The sequence below is a fragment of the Papio anubis genome, chromosome Y (assembly GCF_008728515.1).
Source record: "Papio anubis isolate 15944 chromosome Y, Panubis1.0, whole genome shotgun sequence".
Lineage (NCBI taxonomy): Eukaryota > Metazoa > Chordata > Mammalia > Primates > Cercopithecidae > Papio > Papio anubis.
In genome coordinates this window covers 1,965,401-1,987,980 of record NC_044997.1, presented here as the reverse complement: position 1 = coordinate 1,987,980, position 22,580 = coordinate 1,965,401, and the positions used below count along the sequence as shown (strand labels likewise).

General features: G+C 37.1%; 1 protein-coding gene across 21 annotated transcripts in view; it reads right to left on the bottom strand.

Moving 5' to 3' along the window:
• USP9Y (ubiquitin specific peptidase 9 Y-linked) overlaps positions 1–22,580 on the bottom strand; it is a 209,435-nt gene that overhangs the window by 77,650 nt on the left and 109,205 nt on the right. For 20 of the 21 annotated variants that reach the window (XM_031661065.1, XM_031661067.1, XM_031661064.1 and 17 more), the window contains 7 exons: positions 18,231–18,318; positions 15,512–15,854; positions 13,899–13,994; positions 12,190–12,401; positions 10,773–11,013; positions 10,311–10,460; positions 9,433–9,553 (listed from right to left, as the gene is read on the bottom strand). In XM_031661065.1, the coding sequence (XP_031516925.1) occupies positions 9,433–9,553; positions 10,311–10,460; positions 10,773–11,013; positions 12,190–12,401; positions 13,899–13,994; positions 15,512–15,854; positions 18,231–18,318 (1,251 nt within the window). The remainder of the gene's footprint in view (positions 1–9,432; positions 9,554–10,310; positions 10,461–10,772; positions 11,014–12,189; positions 12,402–13,898; positions 13,995–15,511; positions 15,855–18,230; positions 18,319–22,580) is intronic. The other variant, XM_031661075.1, reaches the window with a different exon arrangement.

Sequence of the window (22,580 nt, the reverse complement as noted above, 5' to 3'; positions counted from 1 at the left end):
AGAGGTTAATGCCTGGCTTCCAGGCTTTATAAAACAGGCTAACTCTGTTGTTAGGGGCTAATGTCACAGGTGAATTTAATTTGAAGCCAATTATTTATTTACCATTCCTGAAAATCCTAGAGTCCCTAAGAATTATGCAAAATCTCCTTCATCTCTGGCCTACAAGCAAAATAGCAAAGCCGGGATGACAGCACATCTGTTTACAGGATGGCCTATTGAATACTATAAGCCCACTGTTGAGATCTACCATGCAGAAAAAAAGATTTTTTTCAAAGTATTACTGCTGATTGACAATGCATCTGGCTACCCAGGAGCTCTGAAGGAGATGTACAAGAAAATGAATAGTGTTTTCATTGTTTGCCGACACAATGTCCATTATGCAGCCCATGAAGTAATTGTGAGTTTCACTTTATCACTTAAGAATAGCTTGGTATGGTAGCTTACCCTCATAATCCCAGAGCTTTGGTAGGCCAAGGCAGGCAGATCACTTGAGGTCAGGAACTTAAGACCCAGCCTGGTCAAAACAGTGAAACCCCATTCCTACTAATGATACAATAAATAAGCTGCACGTGGTGGCACTCACCTGTAATCCCAGCCACTTGGGAGGCTAAGGCGGGACAATTGCTTGAACCTGAAAGGTGGAGGTTGCAGTGAGCCAAGAGGGTACCACTGCAATCCATCCTGGGTGACATAGTAAAACAGTCTCAAAAAAAAAAAAAAAAAAAAAAAAAGGATTACATTTTGTATGACTATAGCTGCCATAGATAGTGATTCCCTGTTGAATCTGGGCAAAGTACATTGAAAGCCTTCTGGAAAGGAATTTCCCTTCTAGATGCCACTAAGAACATTCACGATTCATGGGAAGAGGTCAATATAACAACATTACCGGGAGTTTGGAACAAGTTGAATGACTTTGAGACATCTGCAGGGGAAGGAACTACAGACACAAGTGGAATAGCAAGATAACTAGAATTAGAAGTGAAGCCTGAAGATGTGACTGAATTGCTGCAATCTCACAATAAAACTTTAACAGAAATGAACTTGCTTCATACAGCTGAGCAAACAAAGTGGTTTCTCGAGATGAAATCTACTCCTGGAAAAGATATTGTTATGAATACTGTTGCGATGACAACAAAGGATTTAGAATATTACAATACATAAGCTTAGTTGATAAAGCAGGAGCAGAGTTTGAGAAGATTGACTCAAGTTTTGAAATAAGTTTTACTTGGGGTCAGATGCTATCAAATACTATCCCAAGCTACAGGGAAATCTATCCAGAAAGGACAGTCAATAGCAGAAAAGTTCACTGCTGTCTCCTTTTAAGAAATCACCACGGATGTCCCCAGCTTCAGCAACCATCACCCTGATCAGTTAACAGCAGTTGATGTTGAAGCAAGACCCTTCACTGGCAAAAAGTTACAATTCAATGAAGGCTCACATGATTGTTAGTATTTTTTAACAAAAAGTATTTTACAGACTACAGTACAGTGTAAAATAACTTTTGTGCGCACAAGGAAACAAAGAAACTTCTTCGACTTGATTTATTTAGAGGTACACTTTATTGTGGTGATCTGGTAATGGAAACCACAGTATCTCCAAGGCACATCTATAGACATATACATATGGTAGATTTTATTTACATGTTAAGAGAGCCCATATTTTATCTTATATGTAACATTTTACACTAAAACAATCAGTGATCGGTAAATGGCCAATTTAGTCTTGGAGCTGAAAAACTGGTGCATTTGTAGGCCAAGAAATACAGGCCATTTAATGACAGCAAGTTAAAATCAGATGCTATTTATACAAAAATAGCAATTTCTCACAGCTAAAGAAACTACTCTTTCAACTAACCAGATCTGTTGATTACTTGGTACACACAATAAACAAAAAAATCAAAATAAAACTACCATTCCAAGGCACTTCATCATTAGATTTCAGAACTAAAGAGTTAAAAACAAAGCTTCTAGAGAGAAAGTTAAGACACAACAGGCTCAGTCCTCCCAGCAACCAATATTGCTATGAAACTGCCGATGTTCTACTTTCAACTCTATGTTCAACCTACTCCAAGTAAAAAAATAGAAAAAAACAAAACCAAATAATAAACTATTGCATGTGGGAGTTTAGCTGTCCAAAAAAGCAATGTCTTAACAAAAAAATCTTAACTTCCATGTATCAATTTTTAGGAGGGTGTGCTTCAGCAAAATGAAGACTGACTCAAGAAAGATGTAAGACCAAGGAGAACAAAAAGATCACCAAAGGAAAAGCTGTATACGTAAGTTCTAGAATGACAGCTGTGTCAAAGAGAACAAAGCACAAGGGAGCAGGAAGATGAAATGCTCCAAGAAAACACGATATAACACATTTGACCACATGAACAATTGTTTTAGGAAGTTACTGGAAGGAATATGAGAAAATATAGTAATTAACACCAAGAAAACCAAGCAAATGATAAGGGCAATATTAAAATCTAGTATAATGAGGTGTGAGTAACTTAGGAGATTGTAGTATTTTTAAATTGTCTTAAAAATGTGAACAATGCAGATAGATTTAAACAAAAACTGTGACATGACTAGAGAGGAAGGATATGGTAATGTGTAAGACATACATTTTCACAAGTCAATATTTAATATCGAAAACCTGACACACAAAAATAGCAAGGGCATAGTGCTTAGAAATAAACCATTATATCCAGAAATGAAAGTTAAACCTTGTAAGACCTAGTGATCCACGCCAAGATGGCTGAATAGGAACAGCTCCAGCCTCCAACTCCCAGCATGAGCAACACAGAAGATGGGTGATTTCTGCATTTCCAACTGAGGTACCAGGTTCATCTCACTGGAGAGTGTTGGCTAGTGGGTGCAGGAAAGTGTGTGCAGCCCAAGGAGTGAGAGCCGAAGCAGGGCAAGGCACTGCCTCACCCAGGAAGCGCAAGGGGGAAGGGAATTCCCCTTCCGAGCCAAGGGAAACCATGACACACAGCACCTGGAAAATCAGGTCACTCCCACCCTAACACTGCACTTTACCAAGGGTCTTAGCAAATGGTACACCAGGAGATCATATCCCGCACCTGGCTCAGAGGGTCTCATGCCAATGGAGCCTCGCTTATTGCTAGCACAGCAGTTTGAGATCTAACCTCAAGGCGGCAGCGAGGCTGGGTGAGGGGCACCCACCATTGCTGAGGCTTGAGTAGGTAAACAAAGTGGCAGGGAAGCTCAAACTGGGTGGATCCCACTGTAGCTCAAGGATGCCTGCCTGCCTCTGTAGACTCCACCTCTGGGGACAGGGCATAGCCAAACAAAAGACAGCAGAAACCTCTGCAGATGTAAATGTCCATCTGACAGCTTTGAAGAGAGTAGTGGTTTTCCCAGCATGGAGTTTGAGATTTGAGAACGGACAGACTGTCTGCTCAAGTGGGTCCCTGACCCCCGCGTAGCCTAACTGGGAGACATCCCGCACTAGAGGCAGACTGACACTTCACACCTCACAGGCTGGGTGCACCTATGAGACAAAGCTTCCAGAGGAACGATCAGACAGCAACATTTGCTGTTCAGCAATATTGACTCTTCTGCAGCATCTGCTGCTGATACCCAGGCAAGCAGGGTCTGGAGTGGACCTCAAGTAAACTCCAACAAACCTGCAGCTGAGGGTCCTGACTGTTAGAAGGAAAACTAACAAACACAAAGGACATCCACACCAAAACCCCATCAGTACATCACCATCATCAAAGATCAAAGGTAGATAAAACCACAAAGTTGGGGAAAAGGCAGTACAGAAAAGCTGGAAAATCAAAAGCACACCTGCCCCTCCAAAGGAACACAGCTCCTCGCCAGCAATGGAACAAAGCTGGACAGAGAATGACTTTGATGAGTTGACAGAAGACTTCAGACGATCAAACTTCTCTGAGCTAAAGAAGGAATTACGAAGGCAGCGCAAAGAGACTAAAAACCTTGAAAAAAATTTGACGAATGGCTAACTAGAATAACCAATGCAGAAAAGTCCTTGAACGACCTAACAGAGATGAAAACCATGACACGAGAACCATATGACAAATGCACAAGTTTCAGTAACTGACTCGATCAACTGGAAGAAAGGATATCAGTGACTGAAGATCAAATGAATGAAATGAAGTGAGAAGAGAAGTTTAGAGAAGAAAGAGTAAAAAGAAATGAATAAAGCCTCCAAGAAATATGGGACTATGTGAAAAGACCAAATCTACGTCTGACTGGTGTACCTTAAAATGACAGGGAGAATGGAACGAAGTTGGAAAATAGACTGCAGGAGATTATCCAGGAAAACTTCCCCAACTTAGCAAGGCAGGACAACATTCAAATTCAGGAAATGGAACACCACAAAGATAATCCTCGAGAAAAACAACTCCAAGACACATAATTATCAGATTCAACAAAGTTGAAATGAAGGAAAAAAAATGTTAAGGGCAGCCAGAAAGAAAGGTTGGGTTAACCACAAAGGGAAGCCCATTAGACTAACAGTGGATCTCTCGGCAGAAACTCTACAAGCCAGACGAGATTGGGGGCCAATATTCAACATTCTTAAGGAAAGGATTTTCAACTCAGAAATTCATACCTAGCCAAACTAAGTTTCATAAATGAAGGAGAAATACAGTCCTTTACATACAAGCAAATGCTGAGAGATTTTGTTACCACCAGGCCTGCCCTACAAGAGACCCTGAAGGAAGCACTAAACATGGAAAGGAACAACCGGTACCAGCCACTGCAAAACCATGCCAAAATGTAAAGACCATCGAGGCTAGGAAGAAACTGCATCAACTAATGAGCAAAATAACCAGCTAACATCATAATGACAGGATCAAATTCACACATAATAACATTAACCTTAAATGTAAATGGGCTAAATGCTCCAATTAAAAGACACAGACAGGCAAATTGGATAAAGAGTCAAGACCCATCAATCTGCTGTATCCAGGAGACCCATCTCATGTGCACAGGCATACACAGGCTGAAAATAAAGGGATAAAGGAAGATCTATCAAGCAAAAGGGGGAATAAAAAGGCAGGGGTTGCAATCCCAGTCTCTGATAAAACAGACTTTAAACCAACAAAGATCAAAAGAGACAGACAAGGCCATTACATAATGGTAAAGGGATCAATTCAACAAGAAGAGCTAACTTTCCTAAATATATATGCACCCAATACAGGAGCACCCAGATTCATAAAACAAGTCCTTAGAGACTTACAAAGAGACTTAGACTCCCATACAATAATAATGGGAGACTTCAACACTCCACTGTCAACATTAGACAGATCAACGAGACAGAAAGTTAAAAAGGATATCCAGGAATTGAACTCAACTTTGCACCAGGCAGACCTAATAGACATCTACAGAACTCTCCACCCCAAATCTACAGAATACACATTCTTCTCAGCACCACATCGCACTTATTCCAAAATTGACCACATAATTGGAAGTGAAGCACTCCTCAGCAAATGTAAAAGGACAGAAATTATAACAAACTGTCTCTCAGACCACAGCGCAATCAAACTAGAACTCAGAATTAAGAAACTCAATCAAAACCACACAACTTTATGGAAAATGAACAACCTGCTCATGAATGACTACTGGGTACGTAACAAAATGAAGGCAGAAATAAAGATGTTCTTTGAAACCAATGAGAACAAAGATACAACATACCAGAATCTCTGGGACACATTTAAAGCAGTGTGTAAAGGGAAATTTATAGCACTAAATGCCCACAGAGAAAGCAGGAAAGATCTCAAATTGACACACTAACATTACAATTAAAAGAACTAGAGAAACAAGAGCAAACACATTCAAAAGCTAGCAGAAGGCAAGAAATAACTTAGGTCAGAGTAGAACTGAAGGAGATAGAGACACAAAAAATCCTTCAAAAAAATTAGTGAATCCAGGAGCTGGGTTTTTAAAAAGATCAACAAAATTGATAGACCACAAGACTAATAAAAGAGAGAAGAATCAAGTTGATGCAATAAAAAATGATAAAGGGGATATCACCACCAACCCCACAGAAATACAAACTACCATCAGAGAATACTGTAAACACCTCTATGCAAATAAACTAGAAAACCTAGAAGAAATGGATAAATTCCTGGACACATACACTCTCCCAAGACTAAACCAGGAAGAAGCTGAATCTCTGAACAGACTAGTAACAGGTTCTGAAATTGAGGCAATAATTAATAGCCTCCCAACCAAAAAAAGTCCAGGACCAGATGGATTCACAGCCGAATTCTACCAGAGGTACAAGGATAAGCTGGTAGCATTCCTTCTGAAATTATTCCAATCAATAGAAAAAGAGGGAATCCTCCCCAACTCATTTTATGAGGCCAACATCATCCTGATATAAAAGCCTGGCAAAGACGCAACAAAAAAAGTGAATTTTAGTCCAATATCCCTGATGAACACTGATGCAAACATCCTCAATAAAATATTGGCAAAATGAATCCAGCAGCACATCAAAAAGCTTATCTAACATGATCAAGTGGGCTTCACCCCTGGGATGCCAGGCTGGTTCAACATATGCAAATCAATAAACATAATCCAGCATATAAACAGAACCAAAGACAAAAACCACATGATTATCTTAATAGATGCAGAAAAGGCCATTGACAAAATTCAACAGCTCTTCATGATAAAAACTCTCAATAAATTTGGTACTGATGGAATATATCTCAAAATAGTAAGAGCTATTTATGACAAATCCATAACCAATATCATACTGAATGGGCAAAAACTGGAAGCATTCCCTTTGAAAACTGGCACAAGACAGGGATGCCCTCTCTCACCACTCCTATTCAACATAGTGTTGGAAGTTCTGGCTACGGCAATCAGGCAAGAGAAAGAAATAAAGAGTATTCAGTTAGGAAGAGAGGAAGTCAAATTGTCCCTGTTTGCAGATGACATGATTGTATATTTAGAAAACCCCACTGTCTCAGCCCAAAATCTCCTTAAGCTGATAAGCAACTTCAGCAAAGTCTCAGGATACAAAATCAATGTGCAAAAGTCACTAGCATTCTTATATACCAATAACAGACAAACAGAGAGCCCAATCATGAATGAACTCCCATTCACAGTTGCTTCAAAGAAAATAAAATACCTAGGAATCCAACTTACAAGGGATGTGAAGGACCTCTTCAAGGAGAACTACAAACCACTGCTCAGTGAAATAAAAGAGGACACCAACAAATGGAAGAACATACCATGCTCATGAATAGGGAGAATCAATGTCGTGAAAATGGCCACATTGCCCAAGGTAATTTATAGATTCAATGCCATCCCCATTAAGCTACCAATGACTTTCTTCACAGAATTGGAAAAAACTACTTTAAAGTCCATATGGAACCAAAAAAGAGCCTGCATTGCCAAGACAGTCCTAAGCCAAAAGAACAAAGCTGAAAGCATCATGCTACCTTATTTCCAACTATACTGCAAGGCTACAGTAAACAAAACAGTATACTACTGGTACCAAAACAGAGATATAGACCAATAGAACAGAACAGAACCCTCAGAAATAATACCACACATCTACAACCATCTGATCTTTGACAAACCTGACAAAAACAAGAAACGAGGAAAGTATTCCCTATTTAATAAATGGTGCTGGGAAAACTGGCTAGCCATAAGTAGAAAGTTGAAACTGGATCCCTTCCTTACACCTAATACGAAAATTAATTCAAGATGGATTAGAGACTTAAATGTTAGACCTAAAACCATGAAAACCCTAGAAGAAAACCTAGGTAATATCATTCACGACATAGGCATAGGCAAGGACTTCATGTCTAGAACACCAAAAGCAATGACAACAAAAGCTAAAATTGAGAAATGGGATCTTATTAAACTAAAGAGCTTCTGCACAGCAAAAGAAACCATCATCAGAGTGAACAGGCAACCTCCAGAATGGGAGAAAATTTTTGCAATGTACCCATTGACAAAGGGCTAACATCCAGAACCTAGAAAGAACTCAAACAAATTTACAAGAAAAAAACACACAACTCCATCAAAAGTGGGCAAAGGATATGAACAGACACTTCTCAAAAGAAGACATTTATGCAGCCAAAAGACACACGAAAAAACGCTCATCACCACTAGCCATCAGAAAAATACAAATCATAACCACAATGAGATACCATCTCACACCAGTTAGACTGGTGATCATAATAAAGTCAGGAAACAACAGGTGCTGGAGAGGATGTGGAGAAATAGGAACACTTTTACACTGTTGTTGGCACTGTAAACTAGTTCAACCCTTGTGGAAGACTGTGGCGATTCCTCAAGGATCTAGAAACAGGAATACCATTTGACCCAGCCATCCCATTACTGGGTATATAATCAAAGGATTATAAATTATGTTACTATAAAAATACATGCACACGTATGTTTACTCTGGCACTATTCACAATAGCAAAGACTTGGAACCAACTCAAATGTCCATCAGTGACAGACTGGATGAAGAAAATGTGGCACATATACACCATGGAGTACTAAGCAGCCATAAAAGAAGATAAGTTCATGTCCTTTGAGGAATATGGATGCAGCTGGAAACCATCATTCTCAGGAAACTACCGCACGAACAGAAAACCAAACACCGCATGTTCTCACTCATAGGTGGGAACTGAACAATGAGACCACCTGGACACAGGAAGGGGAACATCACACACCAGGGCCTATCATGGGGAGGGGGGAGGGGGGAGAGATAGCATTAGGAGATACACCTGATGTAAATGACGAGTTGATGGGTGCAGCACACCAACATGGCACAAGTATACATATGTAACAAACCTGCACATTGTGCACATGTACCCTAGAACTTAAAAGTATAATAAAAAAGAAAAAAAAAAAGACCTAGTATTTGACAGCACAACAGGGTGACTATAGACAATAATAATTTAATTGTATACTTTAAAATAACTAAAAGAATATAATTGATTGTTTGTAACATGAAGTATAAATGCTTCAGGGGATGAATACCACATTTTCCATGATGTGATTATTATACATTGCATGCCTATATGAAAACATCTCATGTACTGTAATAAATACATACAACTATGATACCTAAAAAATTAAAAATAAAAAAATTTTAAAAGAAACCAACAACAAAAAAAAGAAAGTTACTTGAGGGCTAGTTTTTGACAGAAGGGTGAGGTAGAAGACTGTTGTTCTTCACTGTAAGCCTTCAAAGAACCCTGAGTTTCTGAAGTATTAGTTTTCTAAAAAATTACATGCTTCTAAGTATTTCCCCATCCATGAAAATATTTTCATCAGTAATACCATGAAACACACATGATCAACATTATAGACTACTCCACAAGGTATATTAGATTTGCAAACAGAATTTATTAAAATTTTCTTTTTCATCTGTCATGTAGTTACGAGCATTCTTTCTCCAGAGTAGGGGGATGGACCATTTACTTACCTGGTGGCATAAGTTTCATAAGTACTCTTGCTCCATCTCTAAGAAGTGGCATATTCAGGTTGCTACCTAAGTCTGCAACTTGCCAAAGGAAAGAGATGTATCTGGGATGCATTGACATTATCTAGAATACAGAATGTATAAAATATTTACCTGCAAATGGTGCCACAAAAAGGTTTTTGTTAATGAAAATTTACTCTCTACTCTTCAAATAAGGTTTCTATTGGTCAATCATATTTTTGGATATACCATTTATACTACCCCAAATGACTATTTTCACTTTGAAAAATTCATTGATTCATCATGCAAATTTAATACATTACATATTAAGCTTTCTAATATACTTTGAGTAATTTCATTGCAACAGTTTTCCTATTGTTTTGTAAACTACAGTTTCACATAGTATTCAGAAGCTGATTATACAAAAGGCACCTCACTCCCTCAGGAATTAAATTCCTAATCCAATTTTTTCAGGGACTCAAATCTCCCTAATGCTGAAGTGACTGGTATAACTGCAGGCACAATTTTTAAGAGGCTGAGGGAAAGGCTAAGAAAGGTGTAAGTTGTTGTTCCTTTACATATGAGATATATTTCTAAGAGTCATAGAAAGATAATATATCCAATTTTTCTTTAAAACTGTCCTAAAAGACTGAAAATACAGTACCTTGTAGAGCTATATAATACCATAAGCTATAACAGATTAATTCTACCGACATAATTTTATTATAAATTCCTACAACTAAGAAATTCACTCAGAAGTTAACAGTTGACTATACCATTGACATTTTGACCCATTTTTGAATCTCTGTAAACCTAAGAAGCTCCTCAGAAAAAGAACTGTTCTACACATTTCTTTGTATTTTGCATAGAGAATTACTCACCACCCCAGGCAAACAACTTTCCACCTCTAGATTGGGACCATCATTGTAATGATTACAGTGGTTTCCAGGAGATGCAGCTGAGGAATCGGAAGAGCTATCAGGACTTGATGGCATGTTGGAATTTATTTGCGTAAGTTTGGCTGTAATTAGCTGAAGATAATAGTGTGTTTAGTAGCAAAGACAAGGGAAAACATTCCTAGAATTAATGGAAATTAGATACGTTGAAAGGTTAACATACACCTTATGCTTTAATTTTAGAAATACACTTAAAAATTACTGACATAACCATTTAATTGTATTTCCTTTAAGTTCTGTGATATCTGTCTTATTCAAGGTTATTATAATCTAGATGCCAACACAGAAGTTTGTACATAATAGATGCCCAACAGACATTTACTAAATAATAAAATATAGCCTCAACATTTAAATTTCATGACTTATTTAAAAGTTGTATTTACTTACAGATTTATCTTTTAAGTTTAATTGTCCAATTAGCTTTCTGTCATCTTCAGAATCTATCAGCTCACCACCCACAAAAAGTTCAATTTTTGTATGGGCTACATTGACTTTAATACGATTAACAATACATCGCCGTACTGAACCAACTGTGTCATTTGTATGAGACCATATATCCAACTCATCAACCTGTCTGCTCTGGTTTGGAAACCGAACTATAAGAGACAGGTGTTTGCCACGAAATGCTCTGAAAAATAAATAAGTAAATAAAAAGAATTTTAAAAACAGAAAAAACCGCAATTATATTAAGCAGACTGCTAAAAAAAACAAAACAACAACAAAAACCCTGAAAATTTAGTATTTTCTTATTAAGTCAGAAGATGATAGTTAAAACAGCTTATTTTGTTTTTAGGATCTTTAGAACATCATGCTGCTTTTAAACAGTGAACAAACATCACAATCTTGGAAATGCAATAATCAAATTCTGTTGTTAATCGTATCTCTATGGAGGTTGAAAGAAGCTTCCTACTTATGATAGATCATAACATACATGAGTAATGCTTCAGTTATTTTCATGCCACAAAACTCAACTCACTAAGACAATTTTCAAACACGGAATAGGAGTTTTGGCTTGAACATATCAACAAAAATGCTAAAATGCATGTTTCTGTCAAAATGTACCCCAAAATATTTATTTTGGTAAAATCTTGTTATTTTATTATCTTCTGATAGGTAAGATGCAAAATAAAAAAACAGCATTAAAAAGTAATTTTACAGTTTTTCAGTTAAAAAAGTGAATCAGACTTTCAAAAAATGTGATTGTGCTCGTTCTGTAAACTTTCCCCAAAAGTGGAATTGCCATTAAATTGTTAAAAAGTAACTGACTTTAGTTATATTTACATGATTTAGTTATACTTATATGATTATTCATATCACATGCTATAGAATTTGTATATAATTTGTGATTATATTAATATCTGACTATTACATCATCTGGTTATTTTATGGTAATTAGTTTTTAAATTTAAAGAAATTTTAGCAAACACCATTTAAAAATATTCCTTCTCATACTGGCTGAAAAAGCAGTTCTTAATTTTAAAGAATGTTCAAATAAAAAAATCATCCAACGCAAAGTAAGTGTATCACACTTAATGAATAACAACTTGGAAAAATAAAAAAGACACTGTTAACTAATGAGTGAAATACCTTATAAAAATATAAATCAAAATAAAAACATACCCTATCAAAAAACATCTACTTTTTTCAAAGTAAGATATAGTTGTTTTTAAAGGCGAGAATATTGGAATTCAGAAATGAAAACATTCCTCACTTTCCTTTTAACTTATTATTACTTTCCTAAGTAACTTTCTAAGAAAATATCAAATAATTGTAAATTAACACTAGTGATCCACTTCACACAAACCTGGACATAGGTAGAATCATTCTTTCCTTGTGATAATCACTGTCACATTCATTAATGTACTCTTTTAAAACAGTTAATACTCTAACCATTCGAATGGCTTCTTGTCTTGCACAATTAATACTGTTTTTGTCACCATCCAAAACACACAGTGTATCATATGATGCTTTTAAACGGTCAAAGCAAGACTGAATGAAGTCTTCATGGATAACCACCTATAAATAATGGGCCAAATACAGATAATCCAAGTTGTTTACAAACTTAAAAATGAATTGTGACATCAATCTAATCAAAAGCAGTAAAATGTCAATTTAAAGGTAACTCAATCAATATTTACCCAGTAATAAAACACAAGTTTTCCGAAAAGGAAACTGATTACATGAAAACTAGCAAGTATAAACCAATTTTGTTTTTAAAAACTGAATGTCAGCTGGGCGCAGTAGCTCATGCCGGTAATCCCAGCTCTTAGGAAGCCAAGGCAGGTGGATCACCTGAGGTCAGACGTTCAAGATCAGCCTCACCAACATGGTCAAACCCCGTCTCTACTAAAAAAATACAAAATTAAGCTGGGTGTTGTGGCAGGCGCCTGTAATCCCAGTTACTCGGAAGGCTGAGGCAGGAGAATCGCTTGAACTTGGGAGGCGGAGGTTCGGAGAGGTGAGATCCCACCACTGCACTCTAACCTGGGCAACAAGAGTGAAACTCCATCTCAAAAAAAAAAAAAAAAAAAAAAAAGTGAATGTCCAGTCAGGCACATGTGGCTCATGCCTGTAATCCCAACACTTTGGGAGGCCAAAGAGGGAAGATAGCATGGGCCCAGGAGTTAGACGCTAAGTGTCTGGCAGCACAGTGAGGTCTCATCTGTAACAACAACAACGAAAAAAAAAAATTAGCTGGGTGTGGTGGTGTGCACCTATAATCGGAGGTGGGAAGATAGTTTGAGCCTTGGAGTTCCAGGCTATAGCTGAGCTGTGGCTGTACCACTGCATTACAGCCTGGGTGACAGTGAGACCCTCTCTCAGAAAGGCAAACAAACAAAAACAAATGCCTAGACAAAAAGCCAAACTAAGATAAAATTCTGGCCATCTCAACATATGATAACAAATAATTACATTTAAAATTATTTCAATCGGCCAGGCGCGGTGGCTCAAGCCTGTAATCCCAGCACTTTGGGAGGCCGAGACGGGCGGATCATGACGTCAGGAGATCGAGACCATCCTGGCTAACCCAGTGAAACCCCGTCTCTACTAAAAAATACAAAAAACTAGCCGGGCGAGGTGGCGGGCGCCTGTAGTCCCAGCTACTCAGGAGGCTGAGGCAGGAGAATGGCGTGAACCCGGGAGGCAGAGCTTGCAGTGAGCTGAGATCCGGCCACTGCACTCCAGCCTGGGTGACACAGCGAGACTCCATCTCAAAAAAAATAAAATAAAATAAAATAAAATAAAATAAAATAAAATAAAATAAAATAAAATAAAATAAAATAAAATAAAATAAAATAAAATAAAATAAAATTATTTCAATCACCTAAGGATATATTAAAGCAACATTCCTTTAGTCAGCATTGGGTAAGGGAGAAAAGTGGATTAAATAATGAAAAAATATTTTTGATAAGAGTTAAAAAATTATTTTCTAGTTATTTTCAGGTTAAAAAAGATAGTATCCAACAATTTAACCCAACTGTTGCGCATCTTTTTAAGCACTTCAATTCTCACCTGATTGACTTTTAATCTTGGGCCAAGGTTTGTGTATATGTCTTTAAGAAGATCTATAGCTCTGTTAGCAATCTCGTCACTACTCTGAATCACAACCTGGTTCCAAAAATATCACAGTATTAAAACCATTCAAGATACAGTTTAATTTGGTATTTAAATTTAAATCACATCCTTAATTATTTTTAATACAATCTTCAATAATTTAAAGATAAGCTGATTTTGACACTCAAATAATGTCAGTGATCTTAAGAATTGAATGATTAATTAAAAATACAACTTTTCTGAATAAAAGCTGTTTGCTTAAGAATGAAAAAGACACAAATACTTGAAGTGATATTATTTAACTCCTCAACTTGGTAGTCAAGCTCTCAGGTTTTCAAGGGGTAATTCAAATACACTAAAAAGAAGGTGCGAGAAATACTATTTAACATAGAGCTATCCTGATCGCCCCAGGAATTTTTGCACATCTTTACCAATCATTTAATAAAACTGTGTTTTTCAAACTAAGTTTAGAATCCATACACCTTAGAGTATTTCAGGAATGAAAATTTGGGGAGTTTGAAGAGAGAAAAGAAAAGAATAATGGGAAACTAAGCAAAGAAATGCAAGCTTTCATCTCTCACTTCAACTACCTGTATATAATTTTTTAATTGACAGGAGTTACTACTAGCTTCAAAACCACTGGGTTTTAATGGAACACGATAGCAAACTTCTCAGTTTACATAAAGTTTGTCCACAGAATAAGTAAATAATAAAACCCAAAATACAAGCTGTGACACAACAGATTAGATATTTCAAGATGGCAACAAGATATATTACACTATTAATACGGGAAAGTTAGCTTTATGAGCATGCAACATTTATTCCAGCTATTTAAATATATACAAAGTGAACAGTATCAATAAAGGCATTGATTCATAATCATATCCTAGTAATAGTCTTCTGTCCATCATTCACGTCAGCATTAAATATAAATAAACTTCAAGACCTAGCTTATATAAAAAAGAGAGAATAAAGGACGGGAGAATAAAAGATGTAGTTAGCGTGTAGAGGGTTACTATAATTCTTTTTTTTTTTTCTGAGATGGAGGCTCCCTCTGTCCCCAGGCTGGAGTGCAGTGGCATGATCTCTGCTTACTGCAAGCTCCGCCTCCCGGGTTCATGTTATTCTCCTGGCCTCAGCCTCTCAAGTAGCTGGGACTACAGGTGCCTGCCACCATGCCCGGCTAATTTTGTTTTTCTATGTTTAGCAGAGACGGGGTTTCACTGTGTTAGCCACGGTGAAATCTCCTGACCTTGTGATTCCCCTGCCTTGGCCTCCCAAAGTGCTGGGATTACAGGCATGAGACACTGCGCCCAGACTACTATAATTCTATACATCTGAAAAGGGTGATAGATTCTAACTAAGTACAACAGGGTGAGAGAAAAAAACCAGTAATAAAATATAAGAAGCTAAAGAAGAGCAATTACCCTTGCACACCTAGATTTCTAGGACAAGCATCAAAACAGAATACATACATAAAATTCTCAGGCAAAATTACGACTCTTGAATTATTTTTAAAAAGTAACTTCAGGTACAATGTTGACAAATGAAAGTTCTTACTGCTCACTTACCCTCCAAAGGTAGTCTAGTCCAATTAATTCCAAATCATCCATCATATAGGATCTTCTTTTTGCTATTAGTTTCCCTTCCCGACAATTGACAGCTTTGAAAAATCTTTCAAAGCATTTCATTCCATTTTCAGTTAAAAGGGAAGGATCGAGTTGAAGCACATTACTTTCAAAGAAGTCCTTATTAATATCAGGATCTAAGTCTGGTTCATCCCCCATTAACTTGGAATACCACTTAAAACAGGCTTCACGATCACAAAGATAAACTGCATTCTCTGCTAAGCACTTCCATATTTGTTTTGCCTGAGGAGCACAGAGCCACAGTTGGCCATCCTTCAGTAAAAATCTGGGAGAAACATAAATCAGTAATTAGAGTCAACATAGTTTTTTCCTGCAAAGCAAGTTTTGACAGGCACAACATAATATTTCACCACAAATACATTTTAATTACAGCTTTAAAAATACTTAAAAATTTGTTTCACACATATGTGGAATTTATAATGTGTCAGGTATTCATTTGTTTAACAAATATATATGAGGCAGCTACAGAATGCCACAACTTTGCTAGGTGATGTGCCCTAAGTAAGAAGACTTCTCGTCACTTTCCATTCACCTTCTGAAACTCAATACTGATTTAGCTCTCTGCTAAATTATATCATTGCAAAATGAGGTTATTATACTAAATGACTTTCAGAGATAACTAAACATCACCATGAATAAACTGCTCACATTTCTGAAAATACTGCAATCATAACTAGCCATATTAAACAAAAAATCTACAAGTAATTAAAAATTATGTGTATCTCTGTAAGTATTAGTGTGTCCTCAGTGATGTCCTCAAGCTTCTTAGTTACTGTTTCACTATTTATTAGTTCACTACAATAAAACAATGATTAGTCTGCTTTATGCTGTCTCTTTATTTGGTTGGCTTCTATTTTCTCTTAGCACTCTCCCACCTACTGTACTAGTAATTTCTATGAATGACGATGAAAGGAAAAATACGTTTATTTTAACTTGAATAATAACTTCACAGTTAACAAAATGATAGTGGCTTTATTCCCAAAAAGACTGTAGCGTTTTTATTTAATATCAGAAGGTTTCTTCTTCTGGATCTTAATTTTTTTTTTTTTCTGAGACAGACTCTCACTCTGTTGGCCAGTTGGGAGTGTAGTGGCACAATCTCGGCTCACTGCAACCTCCGCCTCCCAGGCTCAAGCAATTCTCCTGCCTCAGCCTCCCGAGTAGTTGGGATTACAGATGTGTGCCACCACACTGGGCTAATTTTTGTATTTTTATTAGAGACGGGGTTTCACCATGTTGGCCAGGCTGGTCTCGAACTCCTAACCTCAGGTAATCCGCCCACCTCGGCCTCCCAAAAGTGCTGCAATTACAGGTGTGAGCCACTGCACCTGGCCTGGATCTTAATTTTAGGTTGTTAGTATCTCCGTAAGAGTGCTGAGCATGAAAGGACCATCTAGATTAAATCTACCTAATCTCTCTCGTCGTAATTCATAAATGAGCAACAAGAGATCGAGCAAGATGAAACACAGCAGTTTGTAAACTAAGGTTTCAATGTAAATGTCTGAAAATTCACTGGTGTGATAGGGCAGACACTTTTAAAAACGTCTATATGGGTAATCTCTATCATACACCAGCTGTGTGATTTCAAAGCACTTTGTTTTCCCCAAATGGAATCTCAATGTGGAGTTAACACCTGCCTCACAAGGTTGTCATGATGAATAAAGTGATTAGCACAAGGCCAAATATATACAGGTAGCATTGCTCTTATAGCTTCCCCCTTTGATTGATTGTAGTACTGTAATAAGAACTCTGGAAGATCATCTGATTCTAAACTTTACTAATAGAATGAATAAATTCTAACTAACTTTTCCAATCCAATAAACCTAAGTAACACATTTACCAAAAACAATGGCTCACTTTGGAAGACATACTCAATACAAGAGGCAGATTGTTTTCCTATGTGGTTAAAAAAAAGGTACAGTGTCAGAAAACTGGACATTAGAATATTTTGCAAATTGAAATCATATAAATACTTTTATCTATAAAGACAAGATCAATCTGGCACACCATAAAATCCTTAATAGTTATGAACTGACTGAATTAAAAAAAAACAGACTTTTTGTCAAACATTGTCCCATAAATTATGGTTCAACAGCAAACAGAATTATATGCTCTGTAAAAAGAAAACTAATCCCAGAGTTAATAGAGAAAAATAATGAATTCAATAAATTTTATAAAACACTGATAGTTTTGGAAACTTTTCTTAGTATACTTATTATTTAAATACTTTTCTTGCTATGGTATGGTAACTGTATTTCTAAGAGAACTCTCATTATCCAACCTATACATACAAATACACGTCATTAAAAGCTACGTATTACTCAGTAAATTCAGTTTGGAACACACGTTTGGCTTACAGAACAGACAATTTTCCTTGTTCCATCTAAAGTAATGTTATTATACATAGTTAGAGGTTGCTTTTGTCTATTATTGTTAAAATATTCACAAGTTACTCAGGAGGCTGAGATGCGACGATCACCAGAGCCTGGAAAGGTTGAGGCTTCAGTGAGCCTAGATTGTCCCACTGCACTTAAGCCTGAATGACAGAATGAGATCCTGTCTAAAAAAAATAAATAGAGAGTAACACTGCATTCCTTATCACCGTAGTCCCTTAAAATAGCACTCGTTGTTTAAAACAAACCTAAGGAAGTTTAGTCGTTCTTGAACTTCTTGAACATGACTATATCGACTTCCAAGCCTCACTGTTTGTGGATCATAGTCTTCATGATCTGCAAATAAACCAAAATTATGCATTATATACATGTATATCCACATTACTAACTTAGGTGAAAAGAAATTATTAAGTTAATCACTCTCATTAACAGACAACGTGTAATTATGGTATGTTTATTTAAACCCTTTATTCCCACAAAAATACAGTCACTTTTTACACAATCAAAAGAAAAATATAACCTGCTGAACATGTTATCAAAAATATTTTTTAGTCTAACTCTACCTTCATTCATTACACACACTGGCGCAATTTCTGAGTACAGCCTATGTTTTTATACCATCATATTTCTATTTTCCTTCTTTATAAGCAAAGTATTTCCTTCCTTCTTTGTAGGCAAAGTATTTCCACATTAAAAATATCATTATTTTATTCACTCAAAAAATTAAGATGAGAGAAAATGCCGGTGTATTTGATAAAGTTATCATACAAGTATCTCAATCACCAGCGTATGAACTGGCTCAGTCTCAGATACTCAGAAAAACCTACCTTGTCATTATGATTATAAATACCTGTGCTGGAAACTAGGCCTCACCTATGTCGGAAATCTTTATTTTTTTAATATAAAATTGGTAAATGTTTTTTATTTAGTTTATTAACATTACGTACTGGGTGGAAATCTGTCAGTATTTTGTAAATAATTTTTTTTTTTTTTAAGATGGAGTCTCGCTCTGTTGCCAGGCTGGAGTGCAGTGGCACGATCTTGGCTCACTGCAACCTATGTCTCCTGGGTTCAAGTGATTCTGTTGCCTCAGTCTCTCAAGTAGCTGGGGCTACAGGCGCATACCACCATGCCCAGTTAATTTTTGTATTTTTAGTAGAGACAGGGTTTCACCACGTTGGCCAGGATGGGTCTTCATCTTTTGACCTCGTAATCTGCTTGCCTTGGCCTCCCAAAAGTGCTGGGATTACAGGCGTGAGACACCATGCCTGGCCTGTAAATAAATTTTAAACAGCTAAGATTAAGTTCAAAGCTACTGTCCTGGCCAGGCGCAGTGGCTCACGCCTGGAATCCTAGCACTTTGCTAGGCAGAGGTGGGTGGATCACAAGGTCACAAGATCTAGACCATCCTGGCCAACATGGTCTCTACTAAAATACATCACATTAGCCGGGTGTGGTGGCACATGCCTGTAGTTCCAGCTACTCAGAAGGCTCAGGCAGGGAAATCACTTGAACATGGGAGGCAGAGATTGCAGTGAGCTGAGATCACTCCACTGCACTCCAGCCAGGGTGACAGAGCCAGACTCCATCTCAAACACACACACACACACACACACACACACACACACACACACACTCTTATTCAAAAAGTAACACTCAACTAAAACATGAATTTATTCCAACACAAAGCCATGCTGTTAAAGAAAAATACCCTAAGGTGGCTTATCCCAACACCTAGCAAAGTAAAAGTAACAAAACGAAAGCATTAGAAGAATACGATAAAAACCGTATGCCTGAAAATCACTCAATTAGTTTGTGAGATTAAACAGAAGACAGCTGAAATATACGCCAATACCAAGTGTTGTCAGGAATGAAAGACCTTTATTCTGAAACTTTTAAACGTATTACAGAGAAACATGCTGTTTTTCTTTTACAACAGACACAGGTATTTCTCAGGTATACATCTCTTGGACCTTGTAACATTCACACTTCATATCAAAAAAATGTTAACTGTGTGAGTTACTACTGGAATTGGGAAAAGCACCCAAATCTTCAAAATGGAAAGATTTGTTTATTCTGTGAAACTTCAATTAGAAGCAAAATCTTGACTTGCATAAAGATGGAATAGAATATTTAGAATGTGCACTATTTAGTGAAGAAAGAAATCTCACATATTTTGACTCATGGCTTTTTACTTCTATATACAGGAATACTTGCCAACAGTTGTAAAAATGCACAGCTTACTTTCATGAAATCGACAGGTTGCAACAAATTGCAGACCCTTGAGTTTTCTTTAAAAATCTGAGATAATATAAAAAGACTTTTAGTTGCATGTAAGTTTTCTTGTTTTTCAGACCACTGATATTGAAACATCTGATTAAACATCAGACTGGCACTTGAGGTACTTTTTCATCCCCTACAGCCTTTGAACTAAAAGCTATTTTTTTTTTTTGAGGGGGAGTGTGTGGCACGGAGGTGGTTTATGTGTATGAGTTTACATTTTAATGTAACTTCAAAATAGACAAGGTGCAAAAATAATACATGAATGACTCTTTATCCAGATATACCAACTGTTTAGATGTTGCCTATTTGTTTTTACAGGTATCTCTGTTTATATATGTATATGTCATCTTAATTAACCATTTGAAGGTAAGCTAGGCACATCATCTAATTTTATTTCTTAAAGTTGTGTTTATTTCCCAATAACAAGTACAGCTGACCCCTGAACAACATGGGTTTGAACTGCAGTGATCTACTCATTAATTTATTCCATGGATCTTTTTAAATAAATGATGAGTACTGGAAAATTTTTAGAAAATTTGTGACGTTTAAATAAAACAGATGGACAACATAGCTTAGAAATATTGAAAAAAAAATTAGAAAAGGCCGAGTACGGTGGCTCATGCCTGTAATCTCAGTGCTTTGGGAGGCCAAGGCAGACAGATCACCTGAGGTTAGGAGTTCCAGACAAGCCTGGTTAACATAGTGAAACCCCATCTCTATTAAAAATATAAAAATTAGCTGGGTGTGGTGGTGGGTGCCTAATTTCAGCTATTCGGGAGGCTGAGTCAGGAGAACTGCTTGAACCCAGGAGACAAACGCTGCAGTGAGCCAACATGGTGCCACTGCACTCCAGCTTGGGCGACAGTGAGACTCGGTCTCAAAAAAATAATAATTTTTTTTAAGAAAAAATTAAATGTCATGAATACTTAAAATATGTTTATTTCAGTGAGCATCAGTGTTGTGAGTCTCCACGTAAAATGCTGTGTGATTCTAAATGCTGTGTGATTCTAATCTCCTGAGTGAGCAGTTAAGTCTCTTCAGTAAATTATGTACCATGGTTAAAAAAAGTAAAAAAAAAAAGTAATCTCTTGGCTGGGTGTGGTGGCTCATGCCTGTAATCCCATAATCTCAGCACTTTGGGAGGCTGAGGAGGGAGGATCACAAGGTTAGGAGTTGCAGTGAGCTTAAGCTACACAGTGAGACGTTGTCTCCAAAAAAAAATAGTCTCTTGCAGTTCTCATGTATTTTTGTGTTTAGTGCAATAATAGAAACAATGAATGACACTAGAGGACCCAAATGATGCGCTCCCCAAAAACCGGTGAAAATCATGACATCACAAGATGTTGATATGCATTGTAGACTGAGGTCTGCAACCATGACTGCCCCCCATTTCACGATAAATTAATTCAGCATAAGGACGACTTAAACACACACACACTTCATGAAGTTGTCATTGCATCTATGCCAGTAGGAACAAACTGTACTTTTGGGAAATATCTTCAATTTTGTATTGAAAAATGCACTTTTTTTGAGCATGACTGCTATAAAAAAGGTACACTTATAGACTAATATAATGGGAAAAATTAAAGTCATTATGACAAACTAAAGCAAAAGGGGTAGGAGTTCGGTCAGGGTGGTGGGAGAAATTATAGGAAAAGATGCAAATGTTCTTGGAAGGCTACGAGGTTTTGCAAAAGCTTTGAAAGAGAATTTGGCTGAAGGCAGCCAAATTGTCTTATCCAGAGCCTGAGAGTAAAAGGCAGATTACAAGGAACTGTAAAGGAATTGATCTAGGTAAGTTAAGTTTACTTAGGCCTCAGAACTTGGCCTTTAATCATCCGTGTGCAGGACTGCTCTCTCCGGGTAATTACCCACAAGTTGTGTTGACTCAAAGCCTTTGTCATTAAATCTGTACTAAATAAATGCCCACTTGTCGGGGCTGCAACTGCTGTGACTCTTTACAGTACCCTCCTTGGTGTCTGTGAGCGGCTCAGTCCCCTAGCTGCGCCCAGGCAAAAAACAACCTGTGTCTGTGTACATTTCTTCATCAGTCGCTTGGCAAGAGTCTGCGGGTCAGACCCAGCAAAAAAGAAGGTGAAGGATTTGAAACTGGAGAATTGCCAGCTTAGGATGATGTGATAACTTGAGAAAGCAGTTTATCTTTAAAAATATAAAGATAACAGGAGAAGCAGCTTTTGCCAAGCAAGAGGCAGCAGGTGAGTTCCCAGATGACATTCGTAAAATTGTTGAGGAGAAAAGTATCTGCCTCAACAGGCTTTTAATGCAGATGAAGGTGCCCTATTCTGGAAGAAAAA